At 42.1% G+C, this 17,019-nt stretch overlaps 1 protein-coding gene across 2 annotated transcripts in view; it reads right to left on the bottom strand.

Annotated features, from left to right (window-relative positions):
- MCF2L2 (MCF.2 cell line derived transforming sequence-like 2) overlaps nt 1-17,019 on the bottom strand; it is a 227,007-nt gene that overhangs the window by 116,402 nt on the left and 93,586 nt on the right. For both annotated transcript variants that reach the window (XM_022571165.2, XM_089910785.1), the window contains exons 11-12: nt 11,709-11,900; nt 9,145-9,336 (exon numbers count right to left, since the gene is read on the bottom strand). In XM_022571165.2, coding sequence (XP_022426873.1) covers nt 9,145-9,336; nt 11,709-11,900 — 384 coding nt within the window. The remainder of the gene's footprint in view (nt 1-9,144; nt 9,337-11,708; nt 11,901-17,019) is intronic.

The following is a 17,019-nucleotide window of genomic DNA, read 5'->3' as shown; positions in this document are numbered from 1 at the left end:
ATAGCTCTGATTTTTGTGTGCTCGTGAGAGGAGGTGAGCTCGGCATCTTTCTAATCTGCCATCTTGGCCAATCTCAAAAATAGCCTTTAACATGTTGAGATATGTTCCCTCTATACCAAATTTGAAGAGAATTTTTATCATGAATGGATGTTGAATTTTGTCAAATGCTTTTTCTGTGTCTATTGAGATGATCATGTGATTTTTATCCTTCCTTTTGTTAATGTGGCTATCACATTGATTGATTTGCAGATCTGGAACTATCCTTGTATCCCTGGAATTAATCCCACCTGATCATGGTGTATAATCCTTTTTATATATTGTTGAATTCAGTTCACTAATATTTTGTTGAGGAGTTTTGCATCTATATTCATCAGAGATATTGGCCTGTAATTTCCTTTTTTTGTGGTGTCTTTGTCTGGTTTTAATATCAGGGTAACGGTGGCTTCACAGAATGAATTTGGGAGTGCTCCCTCTTCTTCATTTTTTTGGAATAGTTTGAGAAGGATAGGTATTTTCTCTTCTTTATATGTTTGGTAGAATTCCCTTGTGAAGCCATCTAGTCCCGGACTTTTGTTTGATGGGAGTGTATTTTTATTACAAATTCAGTCTCACTACTAGTGATTGGTCTGTTCAGATTGTCTATTCCTTTCTGATTCAGTCTTTGAAGATTGTATGCTTCTAGAAATTTATCCATTTCTTCTAGTTGTCCAATTTGTTAGCATATAACTTTGTATTATGATTTTTTTTTGTATTTCTGTGATATTGGTTGTTATTTCTCCTCTTTCATTTCTTATTTTGTTAACTTGGGTCCTCTCTCTTTTTTCTTGATGAGCCTAGATAAAGGCTTTTAAATTTTGTTTATCTTTTCAAAAAACTAGCTCTTGGCTTCATTGATCTTTTCTATTGCTTTTTGGTCTCTATTTTATTTATTTCTTCGCTGATCTTTATTACTTCCTTCCTTCTGCAGACTTTGGGCTCTGTTCATCTTTATCTAATTCCTTTAGATGCCAGGTTAGGTTGTTTGAGATTTTTCTTGTTTCTTGAGGTAGTCCTGTATCATTATAAACTCTTAGAACTGCTTTTGCTGCGTGCCATAGATTTTGGAAAGTTGTGTTTTTATTTCCACTTGTCTTGAGGTATTTTCTAATTTCCTCTTTGATTTCTTCATTGACTCACTGGATTTTTGGTAGCATGCTGTTTAGTCTATACATGTTTGTGTTCTTCCCATTTTCTTCCTGTAATTGATTTCTAGTTTCATATATCTGTGGTCAGAAAAATCGCTTGATATAATTTCTATCCTCTTAAATGTGTTGAGAATTGTTTTGTAGCCTGGCATGTGACCTATCCTGGAGAACATTCCATGTGCACTTGAAAAGAAAGTATATTCTGCTGGTTTGGGATAGAATGTCCTGTGGCTATCTATTAAGTCCAACTGGTCTAATATTCCATTTAAGAGTATTGTTTCCTTATTGATTTTTCTGTCTGGATGTTTTGTCCATTGATATGAGTGGGGTGTTAAAGTCACCTACTATTATGGTATTATGATGGGATTCTCCCTATATGTCTGTTAATATTTGCTTTATATATTTAGGTTTTCCTATGCTAGGTACATATATGTTAATGAGTGTTATATCCCTTGTATATTCTTGATCCTTTTATCATTATACAATGCCCTTCTTTGTCCTTTGTTATAGACTTTGTTTTAAAGTCCATTTTGTCTGATACTGCTACCTTTGCTTTCTTGTTTCCATTTGTACAAAATATCTTTTTCCATCCTCTCACTTTCAGTCTGTGTGTCTTTAGCTCTGAAGTCTCTTGTAAGCCACCTATAGAGAGGTCTTATTCTTTTTTTATCTGATCAGCCATTCTATGTCTTTTGATTGTAGCATTTAGTCCATCGACATTTAAAATAATTATTGACATATTTGTACTTGTTGCCATTTTGTTACTTGTTTTCTGGTTCTTTTTGTAGTTCTTCTCTGTTGTTTCCTTCTTCTTTTAGTTTCTTACCTCGTGGTTTCATGATTTTCTTTAGTGGAATGCTTGTGTTCTTTCCTCTTGGGTTTTTGTGTTTCTATTGTAGGTTTTGATTTGTGGTTACTATGGGGTTCATTCTATGTTGACCGGTAACTATAATTACTTGTTTTAAACTGGTATACTCATTTAAGTTCAAACACATTCTAAAAGAGCTACATTTTTAAAATTTCCCTTCCCCATGTTTTGTGTTTCTGATGTCATATTTTACATCTTCATGTGTACCCCTTCATTGTTTATTGTAGTTATAGTTGATTTTATAATAATTTTTGTCTTTTAATCTTCATACTAGCTTATTTAAATGGTTCATCCACAGCCTTTACTATATATTTGCCTTTACTATTGGGATTTCTCCTTTCCTATAGATTCTTACTTCTTCTTGTAGCCTTTTCTTTCCATTTAGAGATGAGCCTTTAATATTTCTTTTAGCGTCCATTTAGTATCGATGAACTCTTAGTTTTTGCTCATCTGAGAAGTTCTTTATCTCTAAAAGATAATCTTGCTGTGTAGAATATCCTGCATTGTAGGTTTTACCCTTTCAGCACTTTAAATATATCACGGCCAATCCCTTCTGGCCTGCAAAGTTTCTGCAGAAAAATCAGCTGATAGCCTTATGAGGGTTCCCTTTTATATCATTCTTTGTTTTTCGCTTGCTGACTTTAGAATTCTCTCTTTAACTTTTGCCATTTTAATTATGATGACTTAATGTGGGTCTCTTTGGGTTCAACTTTTTCAGAATCCTCTTTGCTTCCTGTACCTGGATATGTTTCCTTCCTCAGGTTTGGGACGTCTTCAGCCATAATTTCATCAAATACATTTTCAACCCCTTTCTCTCTCTCTTTTCCTTCTGGGACCCCTATAATGCGAATGCAGGTATGCTTGATGTTGTTCCAGAGGTCTCTTAATCTATTCTCCTTTTTAAAATTTCTTTTTCTTTCTGCTGCTCTGATTGGGTGATTTCCATTACTCTATCTTCCAGACAATTTATGTGTTCTTCTGTATCACCTAGTTCGTTTTTAATTCCATCTAGTGTGTTTTTCATTTCAGTTATTGTATTCCTCAGTTCTGACTGGTTCTTTTTTTATATTTTCTAGTTCCTTCTTTTATTTAATACATTTATTTAGTTTATTTATTTATTTTTGGCTGTGTTGGGTCTTCATTGCTGCATGCAGGCTTTCTCTATTTGCAGCAAATGGGGGCTACTCTTCATCGTGGTGCGCAGGCTTCTCATTGCGGTGGCTTCTCTTGTTGCAGGGCATGGGCTCTAGGCATGCGGGTTTCAGTAGTTGTGGCTTGCGGGCTCAGTAGTTGTGGCTTGCAGGCGCTAGAGTGCAGGCTCAGTAGTTGTGGTGCATGGGTTTCGTTGCTCCGCGGCATGTGGGATCTTCCCGGACCAAGGCTTGAACCCATGTCTCCTGCAGTAGCAGGCGGATTCTTAACCACTGTGCCACCAGAGAAGCTCTCTAGTTCCTTAATATTCCCACTGTGTTCATCTATTCTTTTCCCTGGTTCAGTTAGCATTATTATTACTAATGCTTGGAACTATTTATCTGGTAAATTATTTATCTCTGTTTCATTAGTTGTTTTTTCAGGTTTTTTTCCTTGTTCTTTCATTTGAAACAAATTTCTCTGTCTTCTTATTCTGCTTAACTTTTTCTGTCTTTATGAAATTAGGTGAAACAGTTATCTATCCTGGTCTTGAAGGGTTGTCCTCTGTGGGAACATCCCTACACAGTCTGCATGTGCCCAGTAGCTTTGATGGGAGGGCTGGATCTGACATGAGCACGAGTCACATCTTTCCTCAGGGTGTGCTGGCAGCTAGCATCTTGGTAGGTGGTGGGGCTGGAGAAGGAGGGGCTGAAGCCAGGGCCAGGTGTGAGGCAGGACTTCCCCTCTGCTCAGTGGCCATCACTGCCCTGTTGGGTGTGGGGTCTGATCTCAAATTGCTGGAACAGAGGTCCTGAGGACTGGGTCCGAGCTGGTTCTAAGTGTCTGCTCTCCCCTTCCCCCTCCAGCATTGATACCTTTGCCCCAGAGGGGTGCAGTGCTGGAACAAGAGGTGCCAGAGTGGGCACCTGGTGCAGGCTGGGGTGTGTGCTGGCATGAATCTGTTTCTGTTTCGTAAATAAGTTCATTTGTTATATTTTAGATTCCACATATAAGTGACATCATATGATATTTGTCTTTCTCTTTCTGACTTACTTCATTTAGTATGATAATATCCAGGTCCACCCATGTTGCTGCAAATGGCATTATTTCATTCTTTTTTTATGGCCAAGTACTATTCCATTGTATATATATACCACATCTTCTTTATCCATTTATCTGTCAATGGACATTTAGGTTGCTTTCATGTCTTGGCTACTGTAAATAGTGCTGTAATGAACACTGGGGTGCATGTATCTTTCTAAATTAGAGTTTTGTCTGGATATATGCCCAGGAGTGGGATTGCTGGATCGTATGACAACTCTGTTTTTAGTTTTTTGAGGAACCTCCATACTGTTTTCCATAATGCATGCACTAATATACATTCCCACCAACAGTGTAGAAGGGTTCCCTTTTCTCCACATCCTCTCCAGCATTTGTTATTTGTAGACTTTTTAATGATGCCTACTCTGACTGGTGTGAGGTGGTACCTCATTGTAGTTTTGATTTGCATTTCTTTGATAATTAGCAACACTGAGCATCTTCTCATGTGCCTCTTGGCCATCTGTATGTCTTCTTTGGGGAAATGTCTATTTAGGTCTTCTGCCCATTTTTCAATTGGGTCGTTTGTTTTTTGGTATTGCATTGTATGAGCTGTTTGTATACCTTGGAAATTAAGCCCTTGTCAGTCACATTGTTTGCAAATATTTTCTCCTAGTCTGTAGGTTGTCTTTTCATTTTATTTATGGTTTCCTTTGCTGTACAAAAGCTTGTAAGTTTGATTAGCTCCCATCCGTTTATTTTTGCTTTTATTTCTATTGTCTTGGGAGACTGACCCAAGAAAACATTGCTGCAATTTATGTCAGAGAATGTTTTGCCTATGCTTTCTTCTAGGAGTTTTATGGTGTCATGTCTTATATTTAAGTCTTTAAGCCATTTTGAGCTTATTTTTGTGTATGGTGTGAGGGAGTGTTCTAACTTCATTGACTTACATGCATCAGTCCATCTTTCCCAACACCACTGACTGAAGAGACTGTCTTTTCTCCATTGTATATTCTTGCTTCCTATGTCAAAGATTAATTGACCATAGGTGTGTGGGTTTATTTCTGGGCTCTCTATTCTGTTTCATTGATCCATACATCTGTTTTTGTGCAAATACCATGCTGTTTTGATTACTGTAGCTTTGCAGTATTGTCTGAAGTCTACAGGGTTATGCCTCCCACTTTGTTCTTTTTATTCAGGATTGCTTTGGCAATTCTGGGTCTTTTATAGTTCCATATAAATTTTAGGATTATTTGTTGTAGTTCTGTGAAAAAAGTCATGGTAATTTGATAGGGATCATATTAAATCTGTAGATTACTTTGGGTAGTATGGCCATTTAAACAGTATTAATTCTTCCAATCCAACAGCATGGGATATCTTTCCATTTCTTTGAATCATCTTCAATTTCCTTTATTAATGCTTTATAGTTCTCAGCACATAAGTCTTTCCACCTCTTTGGTCAGGTTTATTCCTGATTGTTTTTTTTTTTTTGATGCAATTTTAAAAGGGATTGTTTTTTTACTTTCCCTTTTTTAGTGTACAGAATGCAACAGATTTCTGTATGTTAATATTGCATGCTGCTACCTTGCTGAATTCACTTATCAGTTCTAGCAGTTTTTGTGTGGAGTCTTCAGAGTTTTCTATATATATTATCATGTCATCTGCATATAATGACAATTTTACGTCTTCTCTTCCAACTTGGATACCTTTTATTTATTTCTCTTGTCTGACTGCTGTGGCTAGAACTTCCAATACTATGTTGAATAGAAGTAGTGAGAGCAGGCATCCTTGTCTTATTTCAGATTTTAGTGGGAAGGGTTTCAGCTTTTCACCATTTAGTATTATGTTGGCTGTGGGTTTGTCATAAATAGCTTTTATTATGTTGAGATATGTTCCCTCTATACCCACTTTGGTAAGAGTTTTTCTCATGAATGGATGTAGAATTTTATCAAATGCTTTTTCTGCATCTATTGAGATGATCATGTGGCTTTTGTCTTTTCTTTTGTTGATGTGGTGTATCACACTGATCAATTTGCATATGTTGAACCATACTTGTGACCCTGGGATGAATCCAATTTCATTGTGGTGTCTAATCTTTTTAATGTGTTGTTTGATCCCACTGGTTTTTAATCCAGCTAAAGGGACTTGTCCTCCCAGTGTCAGACCCTGGGGCTGGGGCACCCAATATGTGGTTCAAACTGCTCACTCCTCAGGGAGCATCTCTGAACCTGTGTAACCCCCCTCCTCTCTGTGTCCCCTCCCAGGGGTGTGGTCCCAACCTGATTGCTTTTCTTCCCTTTCTACCTGATTCCATGTGGATTTTTCTTACAGCTTTGGTTGTGTAAGTGTCTTTCTGCCAGTCTCGTTTGTTTCCAGTGAGAATTGCTCCACTTGTAGATGTATTTTTGATGTGTTTGTTGGGGGAGGTAAGCTCTGCATCCCCCTACTCTGCCATCTTGATCTCCCTCTCTAGGATCATTTTGTGTATTTCCTTTCCCAGTCCTAGATACAGACATTTCTCCAAGGAGCCCTGTTCTCTTCTATTGGAGAATGGTATAAGAAACCAAGATCTCGGTGGTGGGTGTGCTCATTGATAGTAGGGGTCTCATTGTTTCTATGCCTGGCATCAACTGCCCAAGGAGATACATGTGTCTATACCAAAGTGTGTATATGCATATAACTAGGATTATTTTTATATAGAGAGAGTACAAGTTTTGACAACCAAGTTATTACTCCTCAGTGGACAAAACTCTGACACAACAGCATATTTAAATATTATAATCTAGAATTTTACTCCAAACCAAAAGAAGAAAAGATAGGTTTGGGGGATTTTTTTGGTCCATTTTGAATTTTTAAAATAAATATTTCTTCTGGTCTTCTCCTTCCTCCATGTTTCTGCCTATTTCCCAGAGGTGGTTTATCAAGTTTTATTTATTTCCTGGTGGCTGGTGTGGTCAGGAAGTTTGCTGATGTTGGCCAAAATGGCAGCTGTGGCCACAAGTTTCCCTGGTTGACCTGATACACTTGTTTGAGGAGCTAATGGACGTGGAGCTGGGTGAGACTGTTCTCCTTTAGGAATATGATATGAGGCTACCAATCCTGGGTCTACAATATAGCACACACACCAGATGGGCCTTCTCTCTGTCCTCTCTGCAGGGAAGTAGAAGGGTCCCTATGTCAGGGGAAGGTAGACCTGCCTAACCACCCCCAGTACCACCTCAAGATCACATCTTACCACCAAAACTCACTGGGAAGAGTCAGGGAAAGAACATCACTGAGGCACAATCCTACACCAAGCTGCCCCCACTGTATCTGACCCACTCTGCCACCTGCCACTTGTTCAGCAAACACGGATTGGACACCAGGCACAGACTAGGCCCAGGGACACAGAGATGGGTGAGGCTCTTGCCTCACTGCAGCTCCCAGTGTAACAGACAAGACAGACATTAAAAATAAATAGCTAGAATACAGTTTGTTATGTATCATTTTGGAGCAAAGTCTCTTAGCCTGGATCCATGGATGGACTTCAGGGTGTCCCCTAAAATTAATCATAAAAAGTTATATATGCTGGGTATTCCCTGTCTGCTCCCCCACTATATCTTCTCTATACTGTTCTGTGTCCCAGGAAGCTGACCTCTACAGACTCCATCAGATGGGCTCACTAGATGCCCATGGGCTTTTAGCTGGATTTGGCTAGTGAGATGTACCACCAGGAAATCTGAGAGGGAGAGAGAAAAGTAGGGGTATATATTTCTCCACCAGTGGCTGCATTCCTCTGCCCAAGGCCACAGATCTTACTGGCTACCTCTCTTACAGTCACAGCTATAGTGCTTCTTGGGTTCCCCTTTGTCTTTCAGGCTTAGGGGTGGTAACTGCTCCCTGTTTCTTTGTAGCCCAGGGTGCTTCACCATCCATATTGGGTTTCCTAAATTCTGCCCATATCTTTGTAAACAGTGCCTACATCAAACTCCATTCAATCATTTTGAGTGTGTGGAACCCTGAAAATATGTGAATCAGATTCGCAAAAGGGTCCATGACTCAAAAGAGGTAAAAAAGCCCCTTCTGCAGAAGTACATACAAGGTGATGTGGATCTAAGAGGAAGGTGTACTATCTATAACTCTGCTGGCTCCACAGAACAGTGCTCCACTCAAAATGCAGATCTGATCAAGTTATTCCCCTGCTTAAATCCTTCAGTGGCTCTCAGAATAAAGACCAAACTCCTTCATATGGCCAGCGAAGCCACACTTCATCTACACCTCTCTAATCTCACCCCAAAGACTCTTCCCTTGTTCTCTGTACTCTAGCCATTCTGAATTTTGGGTTCTGCACTTGTGCCAGGCTCCCTTCAGCCCTACAGCCTTGCACACTCTGATCCTTCTGTCTGGAAAGCCTCCCCCATCTTCTCTACTCATTTTCTGGGCCTTGGCTCAAGTGACTCTTCCCAGGGAACTTCCCTGACCCCCAGTCCAGGTCAAGTTCCTCTGTCACATACCCCATAGAACCCTGAATCCATCCTTCAGAGCACTTGTCTCGGCTTGCAACACATTTTTGTGTTTTGTGTTTGATATTTATTAATGTCATACATAAACTGTATGACATACATACACTGTAAGTTCCATGAAGGATGGAACCACATCTATTTCTGCTCATAATTGTGTCCTCTGCATTCAGCACAGTGCCTAATACATCAGAGATGCTTATAAGTATTTGCGGAGAAATGAATGAGTGAAAGTGATATTTGAATCAGGCCATGAAGGGTCAGTTTGCCAGGAAGCACAGACCAGGAGTCTAAGAGGCCACCTGAGGGCTCAAGAGCCAGTTAATCTGCTCAGTACATCCTACATAGATTTTCTTGGGCAACAGGCAAAGTCCCCCCACATCCCTTTCCCAACCACAGGATCAAAATAACTCAGAAACGTTACCTTTACATCAAGAGTGAGCATCAGCTCATACTGGTTGTAAAACTCGTTGGGGCTGGGCAACTGGTACTCCTTCGCTGTGCCCAGGAATGTCTCAATGTCAGTCAAGGCAATGTCAACCCCCTCTCGGGACTGGCACTTGTCTACAGCTTGGGAAGCCAAGAGGTAGATTCCTTCTTCACACCACTGGCTGACCTTTTAGAAAGAAACACAGTGCCCTTTGCAGTTAGCCTGCCCACAACTCAGCCACCACAGTCCTCAGGAGGTCCAACCTCATATGGGGTCTACAAGGATTCTGAGACAACAAGGAATTGTCATGGCACAGCATCAAGTTTAGAGGTCCAACCACTATAAATATAACCATGAGGTGGACAAGCCCAAATCAATTTTACATCTGCATACTTTTCAAGGAAGTCACTTAGTCAAAAAATAAATCATATAAGCATTCTTCTTTTCTCCACTGACAGTAATTGCCACATCTCTAAGAGGAGAGAGTTGAGTATTTCTACGTTTGGTCTAACCATAGAGAAATGCAACCAGTGGCTTTTTGGGTTTACCTTCTAGGCCAATTTCTTGCATCCTAATTGGTTACAAGAGCACAGAGTAAATAATGAGGCTTTAGACCTGACTCCTACATGCCTTCCTGGGAGAGGGAATGTCTCTTTTAACACAAACACCACTGTCCTCTGTCCACATTTGCATTTATTAGCGTTTGTCTTTCCAAGGGAAGCATCTAAGAATGCAAAGCTTTTAGCTCAGAACAGCAGTACTTAAACTTTCCAGAATGCTGGAATGAAAGCAGATAAGTAATGAATTCTAACAATTCAATTTTTTAAAAACTTAGAAAAAGACAAGGGCCATTGTGCTGTCTGAATATTTGTATGAAAAAAAGCTGCCCTTGCAAGTACATCTGCATTTCCATTTACCCTGTGACCTGAAAAGCTATGTAAAATAACTGTACAGAGATAAAAGACCAAAAGGGAGCTCTCTAAAGTAGTTATCTCTAAGTGGGAAAATTACAGGCAAATTAAATTTGTCTTTACTTTCCCTAAATTACCTACACTGAATGTGTACTACTATTAGAATAACAAAAAAATCATAAAGCTATTTAAAAATGGATGATTCCCACTGTGTGGGGATGAGGAGGGGAGTGGAATGTAATTAGTGTCCATAAGTAACTTTTTTCCTCCTCCTTCCTATATTTTTGGACTTCCAAAATAATAGAAAATTATGCTTTGATATATACTGTGAAAACTTTCTCTTTAAACATCATGCCTGTATCTGCAGAAAACACTAAGCTGGGGTCTTCTGCAGAGTCACAGCAGCTACTCACTCTCCGAGACACACACACACACACACACACACACACACACACACACACACACACACACACACACGCAGTCCACAGACTGGCGTTAGGCTATTATCTCTGGCAGGTCCTTCTGAGCCACTTGCTTCTGGAACAGCTATATTTCCTTGACACTAAAATCCCTTTGGCAGTGGGATGATGTAAACAGCCTGGGCGGGTGCCCCCAGCTATCAGAGAGAAACAATTGTGGAAATGGAGCATGCTGACTCACAGCGGGGAGCTCTCTGATGCCTGGGAACAGCTGACAGAGCAGGCTCCAGCAGTCACAGCCCCTGCTGACTGGCACTTGCCTCAGAGATCACTGCTGAAGGGCAGCGGGGGCCGTGCCCCCTCCCCGTGAGCACTCTGCATACAGTGTTGCTGTCTAGTCTAAGGAGCCTGGGGTTTGGAATTTGTCAGTCCTCACTTCAAACCTGTGATCCCCTATTTACGCCATGTGTGGTCTTGGGCAATCTTTTACCCCAGGGTTTTTCAGTGTTGTTCATGTACTACCTGCACCAAATCACCTGGGCACTTGAGGAAAATACTGATTCCTGGGCATCATCCCACACTTACTAAATCAGAGCCTCCCGAGTGGTACATCAGGAAATCTGCAATTATAGCAAGCTCACCTCATGTACTAAATGTTGTGACCCATTGACTTAACTATGCTGAATACCAATTTCTGTCTCTGTTAAATGAGGCCATTAATATCCTCCTCATAGGTTGTCTTGAGGATTAAATAGATGACATAATTATGCTCCTGGTAGGAACATAGTAGGTGCTCAGTAAATGGCAGGAGTGTATAGTGGTTGTTATTACTTAGGCTTCTTCAAAAGGATTCACAATCTGATGCCTTTACATGAGGAGAAGCACTTTGCAACTATAGTGCTTGGTTCTCTTTACACCTGATGGGGAATCATGAAAGGCCCCACAGGGCCAGGCCAAAACACACTCTTTAAGTCTGGGTCCACACAGAGGACACGGACTTTATAGTTCATTCGAATGGGATGTGGTGGATGGCTGGGGCATTTTTGACCTTCAATAGCTCTATGACTTAGAATCTGCACAGTTTTTAACGCCTCTTGAGCGCTGTTTTCACATGAAGGACTTTATCCTCTCATCTCAGGAATCGTGAGGGGCAGGGAGGGCAAGTATGATTAAGAATGTTTCACAGAACATTTTGCAGACATCATGTTTGCAGCTTTGTTTTGCTCACCTTGTCCAACTGTCTATGCAACTCCAAGGACTTTTCTAAAATGTCATGTTTTTTCTTGTTTTCATTGATGAAGTCATCACAGAGGTGCCTGAGCTCTGCACACTGGGGTCTGATGGAGTCCACTGCATAGTGGTGGCTTTGGATGAGCTGGTCCCCAATTACTGCAAGCAGCTGGGCCTTTTCCAAGGACTCCTGCAAAGTGAACATCCACAGCCAAGCATCAGAAGCCGAGTCATGGTGAGGCTGGTATTTGCCTGGCACTGTGTGCTCCAAACTTGGAGGGAGGCTACGGAGGGGCTGGTCAGGTTTTAGGCTCAGAGACTGGGGCTGGGGAACCTGGGAAAGCACTGGGGTGGTTCAAGGTCCCCAGGAGGTCTAGCCTAGTCCAGGGTCATCTGCACTCTGAAGAAGAGCAAGTCATTCATTCAAATATTTGTTGAGTTCTGGGTTAAGCACTGAGGATATAGTGTTAACAAGCCAGGAATTTTCAGTTCAATGGAGAACTCAGATACTAAACAAATTATACAAATAATTAACTTATTACAACTGTGATAAATTCTAGGGCAGAAGAGCATGAAGTATTATACTGCACAGAATTGGAGACTGAATTATCTTGTCAACTGAATGGAAAAGGAAAAGGGACAAACATGTGGCCCTGAGGAGAGTGGGGAGTAAAGCTGAGGTTGAGAAAATAGTAGAGATCTGGTTTGGGCAACCCTATGGGGGGATCATGAGACTTAAGAATTATGTTTGTCTAAACCATCTCCTGCAGCCCACAAGGTCCCTGTCTGCTCTGATATCGTCTGCTTAGCAACTGTATCTCCTCCCTCTTTCTGCACAGCTTGTTTCGTTCTAACCATATGTACCAAGTTTTTCCTGTTTTTAATTCATTCATCATGTATCATTGAGGACCTGCCATGTACCAAGCACTGTCCAGGTACTGGGGGTTTGGTGGTAAACAAAGCAGGCAAAATTCCCTGCCCTCACGAAGCTTACATTTTAGTAGGAGACACAGGCAATAAACAAATATGTAGATAATATAATATCTTAGACAGTGGTGAGAGCTATGGAGAAAAATCAAACAGGGAGAGGAGGGCCGGGAGCACTGGTGGAGGAGCTGCTATTTTAAATAGGGTAGTGAGAGAAGGACTCACTGAGAAGGTGCTGGCCACGCTGTGCAGAACACAGCAGCCTGAAACTGCTGTCCTTAGAAAGGCCTGCTTGCAAGGTTGGTCCTCGGCTGGCATCTGGGACAGTCAGGAGGGTTCCTATCATCCTTAATCAGAATGGCTCATGGTATCTAAACTGTTTGTGCAAACAATATGTTTTATGCTGAAGATCTGCTTTCTTCTGGGATTCCGGAATTCTGGTATACGCCAGTCAGAGGCCACCAACATGACTAGCCCCCAACAAAAACTCTGGGCACTAAGCCCCTAATGAGCTTCCCCGGCAGGCAACATTTTACAATGCCGGTGCAAGCCATTGTTGGCGGCACTAAGTGCATCCTGTGGGACTCCAATGGGAAACGACCCTTGGAAGCCTGCACCTGGTTTCCTCCAGACTTTGCCCCATGCACCTCTTCCCTTTGCTGATTTTCCTTGGTATCCTTTCACTGTAATAAACCATAACCATAAGCATAATTATATGCTGAGTCCTATGAGCTCTCCTAGCAAATCTTCAAATCTGGGTGTGGTCTTGGGGACCCTTGACACAGGAGCCAAGATGTGAAGTGAGGGACAACCATGCAGCACTCGGCTGAGAGAGATGGGGGCATGTTTGACATGTTCAGGTAGCAGGAGGAAGCTACTGTGGCTGCAGCAGAGGAAGCAAGGAGGAAAGGAGGAGACATGAGCAGAGAGGAAAGAGGGGGATCTGACCAGGGAGGGCCTTGCTGCCATTGCGGGCACTTTGTCTCTTATTCATTGTGACATGGGATGCACTGGACGGTTTCGAAGACAGGACCTCATTCATATTTTTGAAAGGATCGCTTCAGCTGTGGTGTCAAGAATGCCAGAGAAGAGGGAAAGCAAGGAGACCAGTTAGGGGGCTACTGCAGTAATCCAGGTGAGAGGTGTGGCTTTAACAAGGCCAACAACCAAACCAGCTCCTATCTCAGCACCCTTCACTGGGATGCTCCTCCCAGGTCTAAGCTCTTAGTTCACCCCCTCCCAGGCCCTCTCCCTCACTTTGTTCTCATTTTATAACAGCACTTACTTCTACCTGAAAGTATTTTCTTTCTCTACTTTAAGGTATGATTCCTCCCTCTTCCACCCATGCCCACCAATACATAAGCTCCGTGAGATCACTTAGTAGGCATCCCATAAATATTTGGTCAATAAGATAAAAGAATAAATGAACCAATGAACTAGGGGATGCAGTGATCTGCTTGGCTGGAACTGTGTGAACAACACTGACCTGAGTCAAGACAGATGACTGCCATGTCCCCAGAGGCCTCCAGCACAGGAGGCCCACACACACCCTTGCTGACCAGGTTGAGCATCCAGGGTGCCACATTTGCCCTGGTTTAGCTTTTCATAGTAACACTAGGAAACATGGTGACTCCAGGTGATGACAACCTGCCCCTCTCTTAATTTACAGCGGTGTATGATTTCAACAATTTCAAAACCCCTGCCCCCTGCCCAGTCAATCATTCGCCAAGTCCCACGGAGCACACATCCTTCTTAATCCGTTTTGAACTCAGCCCTTCCCTACCACCTCCTTGTCACTGTGTGCTCAGACCTTGGTGCTTTCTGACTGGGACAGCTGGTCTCCTTGATTTCCTTCAGGCTCTCCTTCAAATCACGCTCCACGCTACTGACAAAATGGCAATTCCATCACGACGTCTATTCCTGACTACATCACTCCCGAGCCTCAAATCCTTTCCTGGCTCCCTACTGTCTTCAGGAAGAAGTTCAAACTCCTGACCAATGCACAGAAGGCCTTTCACTCTCTGGCTCATACCTGTGGCTCCTCCTCCTTCACTCTGTCATCCCATCCTCTGCTGTAACTGGACTAATGACTCCCTTGTAGTCCCCCAAATATTCAGGCAGCTTCAGGCCTCCATGCCTTCTCTACTTGCTCTCTCTGCCTAGAAAACCCCATCCTTCCCTCATCACCCCTCCCCCTACCTCTTCCCCTACCTTTCCCCTACTCCCCCCGCCCCACCATGTACACGCACTACTCTGTAACTAACTCCAAATCACCCTTCAGAGTTCATCTTCTTCAGGAAGCTTCCTCTGACTCCACCTTTTTATTTTGATGCCCCTCCTCTGTGCTCCCATAACACCCTAGGCCTTTCTTTTTTTTTTTTGTAGTACGCAGGCCTCTCACTGCTGTGGCCTCTCCCGCTGCAGAGCACAGGCTCCGGACGCGCAGGCTCAGCGGCCATGGCCCACGGGCCCAGCCGCTCCGCGTCATGTGGGATCTTCCCGGACCGGGGCTTGAACCCGCGTCCCCTGCATCGGCAGGCAGACTCTCAACCACTGCGCCACCAGGGAAGCCCGCTAGGCCTTTCTTGATCAGAGCATGAACTTGACTGTGTTGTGGTCAGTTGTCTATTGCCCACACTATGCCACAGACCCTTGTGGGCATGCACCAGCTCTTATTCAACTTAAATAGTACACAGCACGTATTAGGTACTTAAGAACAAATGATTGTTGTGCAAAACAAAAAAAGGAGTAATGATAATGGGAATAAAGAGACATGAATCAAGCAGTGGCTATTTAAAAGAACTCAGGGATAAATACTCAGTGCACTTATTCTAAACAGCAATGGCCCAGATGCACTTGGTCACCATCGCTCAAAGGAGGTTAGAATTCTAATTCCTTGGGCAGTGATTTTTGACTTTTTTGCTCACTGCTGTGTCCTCAGAACTCAGAGCAGTATGTGGTATGGTAGGAGATCAATAAATATTTGCAGAATGAATATAAGAATGAATGAGACACTCTTACTAGAACTGCTCAGTCACTGAACGTTGAACCTAGGAAATATTCTGCAGCCCAGAATTTACCCCACCACCTCTGCTATTAACAAAAACATCTAACATTCACTGAAAGCTTACTATATGCCAGGTACTGTTTAAAATGCTTACATCAATGATTCCTTTTACTCTTCACAACAAACTTTTAATGTATGTGCTGTTTTACAAAAGAGGAGTGGAGACACAATGGCCCAGGGTGACCCGGGTAGGAAAGAGAAGAGCCAGGCTTCAAACTCAAGCAGTCTGGCTCCAGAATCTGGCTGTGGCCAACACACACAGAGAAAAATGGCTGTGCTTGTCCTGCCTGAGCTTAGAGACCTCATTTGGTTGATTGAACCTGTCTGACTTTAGTCAAATACAGAAACATGAAAACTTGGCCAGTACATCTCTGTTGACTCTTGTTTTTTTAAAGTCCAGCTGCCTAATTTATTAAGAATAGCACAAGTTTTCTGGGCCTAGGGAACTTCACCACAGGACGCTCCCCAGGTTACCTGTTGCAGTCACAGCTGCGTCCCTGTGGCATGCAGCATCTCACCCTTCAGAACTGTTCTTAAAACACTTGAGATGTTGGAGGAAAGATGTCCATAACAGGTCCAAATTGATTTTGGGAAGGGATCCATAAATACAATACAGAATTCACCACTGGATGGCTGGAAAATTACTCTATTGAAATGAATGGATAATAGTAATAGCTTCTAAGCTCTGACCACCTACTACATTCCAGACACTCTCTAAGTCCTTACTATACATCATCTATTCATTTCATCTTCCCAGGGACTCTTGTGAGGTAGGAATTATTACCCACTTTACAGATGAGAGGGTATGTTCAGAAAGGCTAAGAAACTTGACTAGGGCCACACAGTTGGTAGCTGTTAGAGCCGAGATTTGAATCCAGTTCCTTCTAACTCCAAAGCCTGTGTCTTGCCACCTTCCAGCCTACGTGGCTTCCCCACATGTGCTAGAATAATGGCTGCACATTATTATTAATGAAGTCATTATTATTCATGACTATCAAATCCTTCAGTTGCCTGCCAAGAACTTTACTGTAAAACCTCCAAATTGCATTTTATTTTTCAGTCTATATAGCTTCTGCTCAAGATAATCAGGCAACAAAACCTCCAAAGTAAAAAGAAATAATGAGAAAGAAATGGCTGAAATCAGGTACTCTGATCATAAGCCTGCCTGGCATCTTTCAGATGCTGAAAATTTCAGAAGGCTGGTCAAGTTGCAACATGTAATTCAGAAACCTTTATTGTAATAACAGCTTATTTTTCCCCCAGGACTCTATTGCTATAACAGATGAAGCTGGACATGTTTATTCTGGAAGAAAAT

Source organism: Delphinapterus leucas, chromosome 4 (assembly GCF_059928025.1).
Source record: "Delphinapterus leucas isolate spDelLeu-1000000601 "Yukka" chromosome 4, BTC_Dleu_Yukka2, whole genome shotgun sequence".
In the NCBI taxonomy this organism is placed as follows: Eukaryota; Metazoa; Chordata; class Mammalia; order Artiodactyla; family Monodontidae; genus Delphinapterus; species Delphinapterus leucas.
The sequence above is the reverse complement of the archived record's forward strand: the minus strand, read 5'-3'. Positions and strand labels throughout refer to the sequence as shown.